This window comes from Carcharhinus amblyrhynchos, chromosome 5, assembly GCF_965287045.1.
Source record: "Carcharhinus amblyrhynchos chromosome 5, sCarAmb.v2.hapA, whole genome shotgun sequence".
Classification (NCBI taxonomy): domain Eukaryota; kingdom Metazoa; phylum Chordata; class Chondrichthyes; order Carcharhiniformes; family Carcharhinidae; genus Carcharhinus; species Carcharhinus amblyrhynchos.
In genome coordinates this window covers 34,876,418-34,889,517 of record NC_137328.1, presented here as the reverse complement: position 1 = coordinate 34,889,517, position 13,100 = coordinate 34,876,418, and the positions used below count along the sequence as shown (strand labels likewise).

Genomic DNA, 13,100 nt, shown 5'->3' with positions numbered 1-13,100 from the left:
TCCATGCACATGATCTCCAGTTCTCTTTGTAAGGTGTACATAGTTAGTCCACTGAGAATCTGACACTTCCCCCACTCACCCAATCATAGCCCACGCCTGGCTGATCCTGGCCCTCATTCGACCCCCCCTCCTCCCGGCCGATCATAGCTCCTTTTCACCTTCACCCAGCCGATTCCCTCAATCCCCACTCTGTACCACCACCGCCACCCCGCACCCCCCCCCCCCCCCCCGCCCCCCCTGCCAATCATGCCCCCATTCACATCCCCCCACGGCTGATCACAGCCCCCAACGGACACTGCACTTCCCCTCTCTCCACCACTGACCACCTGGGGACCTCAATGGCTTCCGGTCCCACCAGTAAGGCCATCGCATCAGGTCCCTGTTGCTAGGAACTATACGTGGTCCTCGCTGGTGAGGACCTTCGCTGGTGAGGCCGCTAAGGCAAGTAAGCCCGGACAATTCCATCACGGGCTCACTTACAATGTTTAAATGAATATTTAAATCAGCCTCGTGCTCTTCCCAAGTGTGAAGCTGAACATGCTGGTAGCCCAGTCCCAGTTTTTTGCCTCTTTTGTGATCTTACTGGCTTGCCATGCCGATTGACTGGCGTGATGAACCAGTAAGATCACTCCAATGTTTTTTTTTTACACAATGTATTATGATCTGAAATGCACTGGTAAGTTTGGTAGTAACTTTTAAAAGGCCTTTGGACATTGTAAGAGGGACATTTATCACAACATAGGGAAAGAACAATATAGGGATTAATTATATAGTTCCTTCTAATGGGCCAAATGGACTCCTTCTGTGCTGTAAAGTACGAATTTATGAAAACATTTATAAAAGATAGTAAATTGCTTTGAACATTTTTCTAGACAACTGTGTGTGGTGACTTTAGTGGTCTTCTCTTTTACAGAGTTGCAATGATGTGCTGCTGGAGAAGTTTGCAATGGAGATGAAATGCAACACTGCTATCCGTCTGGCAGCACTGCAGATTCAGGAATGTATCCTCAGCTCCAAGCAGTCACAGAAAGTCTCCATGAAGTACATTGAGTGAGTCAACATATCTCTGATTGAAGTCTGCATTGCTTCAGCTCAAAACCTGCACCGCAAACCAAATTATGTTCACACTACACTGACTTTTTGGTAGCAAGACACCTGAGTCATGAGATATCTCATTAGCAAGACACTTCATTAGTGAGATGCCTAGTAGCAAGTCTTCTTGTTAGTGAGATCTCTCAATAGCTAGTCTCCTAGTTATTGAAGCTCCTCATGAATGAGATTCTTTGTTAACAAGACTCCTCATTCATAAGATGCCTTGCCAGTTAGACTCATTGTTAGTGAGACATTGTTTGTAAGATCCCACCAGCATGATCCATCATTAATCTCACTCATTGTTTGTGAGATTCCTGGTCAGAGGAACATCATAATCATGAAATACTTCACTGAGCTGTCACAGAATTACCCCATTAGTCTCCTCTAAGCAAGATTAATCTTGGATGTCCAGATTTTATTGTCTACACTCCTGCCTGGAACTCTGGAGTTCTTCAACCTTCATCAAGGCCCAATTGCAAATTGGGATAGGAATTGAGTAGGCAGGAAGCCAAAACAAGTATCAAAATCCTCTGACTTAAGCAGTGTGAGGCTCACACAATTTTCCCTCCCAGACCTTGCCGGCATGACCTTGGTACCTGAAGCAGTAGCTAGTTGGTAAGTGGGAACTTAATGTTGGGCTTGACTGACAAGGCGAGTAAAACAAATTAAAAATCTTACCTATTTGAGCCTGTTCAGGCAGCAGCTCCTCTTGTTCTCACCTAAGAAGGAAGACCAAAGTCATAAATTATAATGGCAGTCAAGCCCCAATGACATCACTGGGGTCAGAACATATTCAAGGAAACATCACACAAGGTAAAATATCCATACTGCAAGATATGAGCACCATGAAACATAAAAGGGGAATGGTAAATATTTATGATTTCTTGGTGTCTGAGTGAAACAAAGGAATTGTTAGACAATAATAAGATCAAGTGTCATCTATGTCCTTCACTTTTTATCAATCTGGTAGCCATATAGAATCATACAATCTACAGCACGGCGACAGGCTCTTCAGCCCAAACAGGTCCATGCTAACCAAAATGCCCATCTAAGCTACCCTATTTGCCTGCATTTGGGCCAAATCAGTCTAAACCTGAAACAATAATGGGGTTATTGCTGAAAAAAATAGATATGTTGCTGAAACTTTTCCTCTCGCACTCATCAGGATAAGTGCAAGAACGCCTAATTTCAAAAGATTCCAACAATCAATCTCTGTCAATTAGTTCACTACAGACCCAGCAATGGGGTAAGGAAACCCCATTGCTAGAGAGTTTTGGTGACCATAGATCCAAAGTCATCTGTTCATGTGCTGATGTTGCACAGAAGGGATTCATTTCTCAAATGCAGTCCTGACACTATTGAGGTGATATATTGCCCAGTTGTTTGGAAAGCCTGTGTGTGTATTTTACATGCAAGTAGTAGAAAACTATGGGGCTGGGGGTGGGGGGTCTTCATTTCTCCCTCAAGTAAGCAGACACATTAAGGCAAGCAGAAGAAACTCAAGTGGTTTTAGATGAATATTTTTCAGTGAATGGAATGAGCTAGGAACATAATTTTATCTACACATTAGCATCCTGTTAAAGAATAAATATCCGCATTACTAATTCCATAATACAACAATCAAAACAGGAGGCCGCACTGTAGGTAGCCCTTGTTCACTGTGCTACCTGCAAACAAAGCACCTGTTAAGATTGCAAGGTCATGGAAGTAACAAGCTTAATTTATTGTCAACAATTTGTAAATAAATTTCAAAAGCAGCAACCACTAAAAGGTCATGGGTAAGGAACTTCAGCAAACCATTATTTCAAATCCAAGCTGGGCAGATGGAAGTCTCCTCCCTCTCTCCCACACCCGCACTCCCCCCCCCCCCCCATCTCTTTCTCTCATTGTTTCTGTCTCTTCCTATCTCCCTGTGTCTCTCCTTTTCTCTTACTTGTCACTTAGTATGGAGTGTTGCACAGTTGGAGCCGGCATCTTTCAGATCAGATATTAAGCAGTCCTCTCAAGTGGATGTAAGATGTCCCTTGGCACTGATTTGAAGTAAAGCAGGGGAGTTATAGCTCGTATTTATCATTCAACTAAAATCACTTAAACAGATTATCAGATCACATTGTCGTGTGCAAATTAGCTGTTACATTTCTATATCATAACAGTGACCACACTTCAAAAGTACTTTATTAGCAGTAAGGAGCTTTGGGACATTCTGACATTGTGAATTGTATATTGTCAATTTCTATGGCAACTGTCAGATCATCATGTGACTTTGTAAGGCGGGTTTCTCTGTTCTAGGTCTACCACCATTGCGCAGATAAATAAATCACTAGCACTTAATTGAGTGTGCAATATCTATGGGCTTTGTTAAATTGTGCACTTAAGCAATATTATTATTTGCAGGAAGGATTGGGGAATTGAGAACTTTGTCTCACCAACTCTGCTTCATAATATGAAGGAAAAAGATATCAGAAAGGCCATTAACTATCATCTTAAGAACAACCATAGCTTGATTGCACCAGGACAAAAGGTAATTTTTGATAATTGAATATCTAAAAATAAAATTATTCTTATCATTTAATCTATCTGTTCTACCTTCCACCCTTTCCATTAGACCACAAGATATAGGAAAAAAAAGGCCATTCGGCCATCAAGTCTGCTCTGCCATTCAATCATGGCTGATAAGTTTCTCAACCCCAATCATCTGCCTTTTCCCCTAACCTTTGAAACCCTTACCAGTCAACAGCCTATCTATTTCTGTCTTAAATACACTCGATAACCTGGCCTCCGCACCTTCTATGGCAATGAATTCTATAGATTCACCACTGTTTGGCTGAAGAAATTCCTCCTCATCTCAGTTCTAAAGAGTCGTCCCTTTACTCTGAGGCTATGCCCTCAGATCCTATTCTTTCCTACTAATGGAAATATCTTCCCCACATCCACTCTATCCTGCCTTTCAGCATTCTGTAAGTTTCAATTAGATCCCCCTCACCTTTCTAAATGCCATCGAGTACAGACCCAGAGTTCTCAGATTCTCCTTATACATCAAGCTTTTCATCCCAGGATCATTCTTGGGAACTTCCTCTGGACTTCTCGAGGCAAGCACATCCTCTCTTAGATATGGAGCCCAAAACTGCTCACACTATTCCAAATGTGATCTGAGCACAGCATTATAAAGTCTCAACAGTACTTCCCGCTTTTGCATTCTTGTCCTCTCAAAATGAATACTAACATTGCATTTGCCTTACGAACTAACAACTCAGCCTGCAAGTTAACCTTAAGAGAATCCCAAACTAGGACTCCCAAGTCCCTTTGTGCTTCTGATTTCTGAATTCTCTCCCCATTTAGAAAATAGTCTATACATCTATTCTTCCTGCCAAAGTGCATAACCTCACACATTCCCACATTACATTCCATCTGCCATTTCTTTGCCAACTCTCCGAACCTGCCCAAGTCCTTCTACAGCCTCTCTGCCTCCTCAAAACTGCCTGTCCCTCCACCCATCTTTGTATCATCTACAGACATAGCCACACTGTCTTCAGCTCCTTCATCTAGATTACTGATGTATAAAGTGAAAAGTTGTGGTCCCAACACTGACCTCTGCAGAACTCCACTAGTTACCAGCTGCCATCCTGAAAAGGATCCTTTTATCCCCATTCTCTGCCTTCTATCACTCAGCCAATCTTCTATCCATGTTAATATCCTGCCTTTAATAACATTTGATTTGGTTTGATTTATTATTGTCACATGGGGGGTGGCACAGTGGTTAGCATTGCTGGCTCATAGCACCAGGTTCAATTCCCGGCTTGAATCACTGTCTGTATGGAGTCTGCACATTCTCCCCTTGTCTTGTGGATTTCCTCTGGGTGCTCCGGTTTCCTCTCACTGTTTGAAAGAAGTGCTGGTTAAGTTCATTGACCCGAACGGGCGCCGGAGTGTGGCGTCTAGGGGAATTTCACAGAAACTTCATTGCAATGTTAATGTAAGCCTTACCTGTGACTAATAAATAAACTTCATGTATTAGCGTATAGTGAAAAGTGTTATTTCTTGCAAGCTATGCAGACAAAGAATACTGTTCATAGAGAAGGAGACGAGAAGGTGCAGAATGTAGCGTTAGAGTAATAGCTAGAGTATAGAGAAAGATTAACTTTATGCAAGGACAGCATAAAGGTATCCTTGCATAAGGACAAGAAGCTGTTCTTGAGTCAGTTGGTATGTAACCTCAGATGTTTGTATCTTTCCTGATGGATGAAGGTGGAAGAGAGAATGCCCAGAGTGCATGGGGTCCTTAATTATGCTGACTGCTTTGCCGAGGCAGCGGGAAGTATAGACACAGTCAATGGATGGGAGGCTGGTTTGCATGATGGATTGGACTACATTCATGACCTTTCTGTAGTTCCTTGCGGTCTTGTCTTAACATGGTCTTAACATGGGCTCTTATCTTACATAGCAGCCTCTTGTATAGCATCTTATCAAAGACCTTCTGTAAATCCAAGTAGATAACATCCACTGTTCGTTACATCCTCAAAGAATCCTAACGTATTTGTCAGGCATGACCTCCCCTTGATGAAACCATGTTGACTTTGCCCTATTTCACCATGCACTTCCAAGTATTCCAAATCTCACCCTTAAGAATACTCTGAAAGCTTATCAATGACCGAGGTCAAGCTAACTGGTCTGTAATTTCCCATCTTAAACAGGAGTGTTACATTAGCAATTTTCCAGTCCTCTGGGACCCTCCCTGACTCCAGTGATTCCTGAAAGATCACCATTATGTGGTCCATCTAGTTCAGGTGATTTATCCTCTTTCAGATTTTTCAGCTTCCTTACCACCTTCTTCTTTGTATTAACTACTGTGCTCACCTCTGTTCCCTGACTCTCTTGAATTTTTGTTATATTTCTGGTGTCTTCCACCATGAAGATTGATGCAAAGTACCTATTCAATTCCTCTGCCATTTCTTTGTTCCCCATTACTACTACTTCAGTGTCATTTTTCAGTGGTCCAGTGTCCACTCTTGTCTCTCTCTTACCCTTTATTTATATAACTAAAAAAAAACTCTTGCAATCTTCTTTCATGTTACTGGCTAGCTTATGTTCATATTTCATCTTCTCCCCCTTTCACAGATCTACGTTTAGTTTTTAGCTGCTTCATAGTACAGATCTTGAGTATTACTGAAAAAAGAGAAATGCTGTTGAAACTTTTCATATTGCACTCATTAGGATAGATGCAAGAATGCCAAATTTCAGAGACAGTAACAATTTATATTGCATGAGAAAAGAGTGCTGATTGGTTGGCAAGTCAACTTTAATTAGTTAAGGTGTTGCCATGGTGAATGCACCAGGACACTATTGTCACCCATGCTTTTACTTAATTCAAAAAGGCTTGGACATGTTTATTTTGCCTACAGAGGACATATCCCTGCATATTAATGTATGAAGCCTCCAGTGAGCATAAGTGAGCCACATTGTGTGTGCTTGGCTGATAATCTTAAATTGGTTTTGAGTTCATTTCTTAACACACTCAGGATTATTCAGTGAGTGCAGCCCAATCACTGAATCATATCTTAATATTAAACATGTTCTGAGTTTTGCACAGGCTAGTTGTGTATAGCCAATGCTGTCCCTATTAATTAAAGGGATATGCTGTTTGATATGACCTACATAGCTGGCATTGCACTGCCACTGAAATTCATACACCACATTATTGATTTGTGTGGCAGATAAAATGTCTATTTGGCTTAATAGTAGCATCCTGTTTATGGAAATACCACTTAGGTTGCTACTACATAATAGCAGAATAAAATGCTTAGTTTTACTTGTTGCTCAATTTTTTGTGATATCTTACTCTTCTAGGGTAATTTGAGGTAAACTGGGCATTTTCCAGGTTTAGAGGTGGTAGCTTCAGCCCATTCATGAGTACATTTGATATATTGGTGTAGCCATTATCCCACAAATAACTTTGCACTTTATTTTGGTGTGAAGCTTGTGGCTCAGGCCCTAAGACATTGCCTATAAGGCCAATGCACGGAGGCGGGAATCCCAATGCGTGGAAAAATTACTGGTCATTTATTCATTGCTGCTTGTGGTCTCTTGCTGTGTGCAAATTGGCTTCCACATCTCCTACATTACATCAGTTACCATGCTTCAGCAGGATGACTTTTTGCCAGTTTACCTGAAAGAAATATCGTATTCATGTTGAGCACATACAAGTAAGGGATCACATCTTAGCGATCTGTTTTACCACCTGGCAGTGGGGGAGGTCCCAAAGAGAGGGCTCTCTTTGTGGGAGTTCTTTTTCCATCAAGACCTGGTGTGGAGGGTGTTGAATGCAGTAGAGCCATGTAATTATAGATTAAGGTGGTTACAGACTCCCATGGCCACATATATTTTCTTGGGCAAGGGGAATCCATATTCCATGTTTATGCAGGCTGTCTGAGGTCACAGCCTCTTTTTAGATAGTTGAAGGGGCTGCTTCTCAACTTTTAGTTGCACTTCAGTGTCACACTTCTAATCTTTGGTCACCTGGTGGATCCTCCTCAAAAGCCAGCTTCTGGGCCTAGCCATGTTGTCCAAAATCAGGTCTAGGCAGTAGGTGCTCGAAGGTGCTGTCCAACCAACTGCCTGCTCCTTTACAGCAGCTATATTTGTGGTCAGGTGGGCCTGGAGAAGGAGCACATGGCGTCCACCTTCAGGCCTTCCATGACTGGTGGCTGCCATGGGGGCTAGGATGCATCATTCCTCCTAGGAATCACATTTTTGTTTACTTTATTAAGTTTCCTTTTGATGTTTCATTGCAGTTACAGTGCCCCACCAGAGGCTGTGACTCGCTGTAATTTTTGTTTAATTTATTGATTATTGTTCCCTTAACAAAAATATAAATCGGGAATTGTTCCACCAGGGGCTGTCATCCTTCTTTCATTTGTTTATTTCATCTATTATTTGTTTACTATTATTATTATTTTATCAAAGAGTGTATGAATTGGGCATGGCTGGGACACTGGATGGAACAGGTGGAGAGCTGTGAGACTGAAAAAGTCAATAAAGTCTCTCAGTATAGTAAAGCTCTGTGTCTTGGTTTTGGCTTCACCTATTGGAGTGGACCCAATTAACCATCCTGCAGGGATCCAAGACATTATATTTTAGACTAGCCAAATAATTCTTCACAATGTAAAGATTATCCCTGAAATTCATGAATATACAAGTGTTATTTTGGATTAAGACTCCCTCATTACCTTTTTGTAAAACAGTTATTTAAATTAATTCAATAAGATAAAAAAAAGTAATTATGTATTCATCAAGTGAACTTTCCATTTAATTCTTTCAAATCAGGAGAAGCGTGCCTTATGTTAATAATTCAACTGGATTAATTTGCTAAATAATGAAGTTATGAAATTAAATATGTGAAAACTGTAAACTAACAAGACATCTGCAGCTTTAGAACTGTGATTATGTTTGGAGAGGAGATTCTGGAAATCAAGTTTTATGCATTTCACACAACAAGATGGTTAATTAATGTGAAGAATGTATTTGATAACAAGCAATCGCTGATCAATATCTGCTGGTAGTGCATGTCCCAATTTCCTGATGGGCATTTCTTGCAGGCCTAACCCTGTGCTGGGATCACAAATTGGAAAATTGCATGCATACTTCCCATTATTTCCCATTCAAAGTTCTTTGGTCACCTCATGACAAATGTTCCCATATGTGTGACTTCATGCTGGGAGTCCCATTTCATTAAAATTTACCGCTTAGTGTATTGGCATTATAATTTATTAAAAGATGTTCTTCCCTGTGTTTGAAGCAACTGATATCGACGGCGCAGGTCCGGCTGAATTATTTGAACATCCTAGGAGATCTCCGAACATATGGAGGGAAAACCTTTAATGTAACCCTTCTGGTAGGTAGAGAAAAAGTTCCTTTCAAACTCTTGTTTTTGCGTTCTTAAATAAATTTCTAATGAAATGTGCTTTTTCTAGCTGCAGGACAGAGAATCATTTATTACATTGCTGGTAGGAGCCAAGTATGGTATCAGCCAGATTATTAACAGCAAGCTCAATATTATAAACCAGCTAACAAACTTCCACAATATCAGGAAATTGGAGTTGACTTTCGAATGTGACAAGGTCAGCATGGTGAATATCTACCTCGTGGATGTGAAGGTAAAGGATGTGTGTGCCAACTCCTTGTCCTAACAATGGCACTGTGCTTTATATCACATTGGCTGTTCTCAAAATTCAGTTGCTGTGCCTTGTGTGTAATTACTCCTGTCCTCTGTTCAGCAGTATGTTCAACTTAAGCCACCCAAGATTGATTCTTACCCTCATCTGTTGCCGGAACCTAGGTGGCTGGGAGATAAAATGGCCTCAAGTAACTTAGCTGTTCTGGTGCTACCAGGATCCGAATGTCGTGAGATCTGAGTGCAATTTTAACTCAAAGCCTGAGGTGGGGAAGCCACTGCATATTCCCTGCCAGGCCAATATTGGGAATGACCTGGATTGATCTCAGTAAAAATATTATTTGTTCTTGTGCAACAAGGAACAGCAGGAGTGTTCCTTGGGTCCCCAGAGGAAAAGCTTCATCTTCCCTTTTCCCAGACTTTCCAGCCTGAACACGAGACATCCCAGAACATGAACTCACCACCTGCTGGCATGAGAATGTGTTATCTGTTGTGGAACAATGTCGGTTACATGGGACATGTGAGCTGATATGCAGCGATCCGGGCTAATATAGGGCAGACTGGGCTGATATGGGATGGTGTGGATTGATATAGGGTGGCATAGTAAGTTTATTTATTTATTAGTCACAGGTAAGGCTTACATTAGCCCTGCAATGAAGTTACTGTGAAATCACCCTAGTCGCCACACTTCGACCCCTGTTCAAGTCAATGCACCTAACCAGCACTTCTTTCAGACTGTGGGAGGAAATGGGAATACCCAGGGGAAACCCATGCAGACACAGGGAGAACGTGCAAACTCCACACAGACAGTGACCCAAGCTGGGAATTGAACCTGGGTTCCTGGCGCTGTGAGGCAGCAGTGCTAACCACTGTGCCACTGTATCATGGACTGATATGTGCAGATGTGGTGCAGTACAGACATTTGAGGAATTGTGGACTGAAAAGGGGCTGTACAGACTGGTATGAGAAAGAGTGGACTTTTGTGGAGCAGTGTGGCCTTTTATTGGGCGGTGTGGGCTATTCTAGAATCGTAGAATGATACAGTGCAGGGGAGATAATTTATCCTGTCTTACCTATGCTGATTCTTTGAAAGAGCTGTCCAATTAATCACACTCCCCTTCCTTTTCCCTGTTGCTCTCTAGATTTTTCACATCAAATATTTATCTGATTTCCTTTTGAAAGTTATGATTGAATCTGCTTCCACCATCATTTTAGGCAGTGCATTCCAGACCATAACAATCTACATTATAAAAGACAAATCCTCCTTATCTTCCCTCAGGTTCTTTAGCCAATTACCTTGTATTTGTGCCCTGGCCTTTGCACCAGTGGAAACCATTTATCCTTATTTTGAACATGATTAAATCTCCCCTGAATCTCATTTAGTCTAAGGTAAGCAATCTCAGCTTCTCCAGGTTTCATGTAACTGACATGCTCATCTCTGGTACCATTCTAGTCCACCTTCTCAAATCCTCTCTAAGACCTTGACATCTTCCCTAAAGTTTGTTACCCAGAATTGCCCACAATGCTCTGGTTTTGATTTATAAAAGTTCAGCATAACTTCTTTCTGTACTTCATGGGTATGAAATTTAGTTATGTAGGGCTGTTTCTACTGGCACTTGCAGGCTAACCTCAATCATAGAAGTGCAAGAGAAGTTATGGTGCGTTCCCTGTGTGAGTTTGAAGAGGTTGAAAGGGAAAAACCATTGTCAACAGCTCATGGTGCTAAACTCTGGAGTTGCCCTCTAAATCTCTTCCCCTCACACTCTCCTTTTTATACATTTTTCATCCTCACACAGCAGCAGACTGTTCCAACACTATTAAAATCCACCATTGTGGTAAAGTGACTATCAATAATCTGATTAACTGGGTGATGGTGGCCGAGTTGCTGCTGCTCCAGCTTTTGGAAGTAACCCTTAGTGGCTCCAATGTCAGCAGATGTTGGTCCCACTGGGCCTAGCACTTCTGCCATTCCAGGAAGCCTGGACAAAAGTACCCATCCTTCCTTGAAGAATAATTTACTTCCTTAAGGGAATAATTTACTAATAATTTCTTAAAGGATCACAAAAATCAAATTCTGGTCCAGTGACAAATTTCATCTTCTCCTTCTCCCAACCGACCAGAATCACCTCATGATTGCATGAACATGATTGCTATCTTCAATATCTGCCTCTGCTAGAGTAGGACAGGTGACAAATAAAATCTCAGAAACAGGGATTACTGACTCCCTATTCTGAATGATTTTTCTTCTTGATAAACGAAAAGCAAATCTCCCTTTAAAAATGTTGGGGACGATTCTCCCACATCGCCATGTTACTTTTCCAGTGCAGTATGGTGGGAGAATCTCACATTCAGGCATTCCCACTGCACGTGCATCTCCCAGACCCAGATTTCTGGCGCCCTCTGATTTGTGCTGCAAACCAGTAGAAAGACCAGGTGAATGATCTATTTTTAATGTTATTTCAATGTGATTAACAGGCCCGGGACTGAATTCTCCAGGCCTGCCAGCCTCTCCCACCCCACCAGAGTATTTCACTCTAGCAAGGTCCACACTTTTGGGGAACTATCAAGACAACCCTGCTGGAGTGAAAGGGGGGTGCAATTGGGGCCCACCCAGGTATTTGGGTGGGGGGGGGGGTGCTGGTGCTCCCTGAGCATGGGTACCCTGGCATTGCCCAAGGGGCAAAGTGCCCAGCCGAAGGGGTGGGGCCTAATGGGGTGCAGGGCCCTGGGGGTGGAGCCTGTTGGAGGTGGGGCTTAGGGGTAATCACTGGGTTGGGGGAGCCCCGCTGCCACCCTGCATGGGGATCAGTGGAGGTAGAAGGGAGGCCAACGATTGGGGCAGGCTGGGAGGTGGCAGTGGCTGGAGATCAGGGCAGGCTGGCGGGGTGCCTGCCAGGGGCAGTTCTGCCTGTAGGAGGGTGGGGGGATCATCACTGCTGGGGAGGCTGCAGATCGGGGTGGGCTGGTGGATGTAGCTGCCAGGAGGGTGTTCTGACTGCGGGAGGGTAGGGGGATCGTCATTGGTGGGGAGGGGGCGGGGGGGCTGAAGATCAGGGCAGGCAAGGACAGGGGGTTCAGGGCTGGCCCGGGAATGGACATGGGGACCACGATTGGGCTGTGGGGGGCGGGGTTTTGGGGGCAGCACTGTAGGGGTCCTGGGCTAGCCAGTGATTGAGCTGGCCACAAGCAGGGAGGCTGACAGTTCAGGGTCACTGCGCATGTGCAATGCCCACAGGTTTCAGCCTCTCCAGCATGGATATGCCCTGCCCCCTGAAATGCAATGATACTCAGGCTGGTGGCCTCTGCAGTGTACAGTGTGCGGGAGATTTCAGTGTGAACTCCCATTATAAAAAACAGTGTGAATTGCTCCAGTTTTCCCGTGCATTTGACACTTAGAATTTTTTGGGAGAATTGCCCCTATTCTTTGGGGTGCATTGGTGGGGAGATATCTGTGACTGCATTAATTTGGTCATGTGCCCTAATGTGGCTCACATTAAATCTTTGATTATCATTGTAACTGTTTCACATAAATTAATAACCTAGAATTTTCTGCCAAGATAGCAGTGAGTTTCACAGCACTTGTCATTATTATTGTGTAAATTGTTCAGCAACTTGTGGTGAGGAGAATACACCCAGCAAAATGTGAATTTCTACAAGTTGCTGAAAATTTTGCACTGCTCCATTGTTAGTTGTATGAGCGCACAGCCTCTTCACGAGTTCCAAGTTAGTTTTGAACATTAATTGTCAATTTAGCTCACTCAAATTCCTACATTAGAACAGTGATTTACAATTCAAAATTCCTCCATGGTTTTAAAGCACTTTGGGGTGTCCAGAGGCTGTT

General features: G+C 42.9%; 1 protein-coding gene across 6 annotated transcripts in view; it reads left to right on the top strand.

Moving 5' to 3' along the window:
• The window catches only part of frmpd1a (FERM and PDZ domain containing 1a), a 122,974-nt gene that overhangs the window by 86,208 nt on the left and 23,666 nt on the right, over window positions 1–13,100 (top strand). For all 6 annotated transcript variants that reach the window (XM_080188620.1, XM_080188618.1, XM_080188622.1 and 3 more), the window contains 4 exons: window positions 914–1,050; window positions 3,487–3,613; window positions 8,885–8,980; window positions 9,060–9,242. In XM_080188620.1, the coding sequence (XP_080044746.1) occupies window positions 914–1,050; window positions 3,487–3,613; window positions 8,885–8,980; window positions 9,060–9,242 (543 nt within the window). The remainder of the gene's footprint in view (window positions 1–913; window positions 1,051–3,486; window positions 3,614–8,884; window positions 8,981–9,059; window positions 9,243–13,100) is intronic.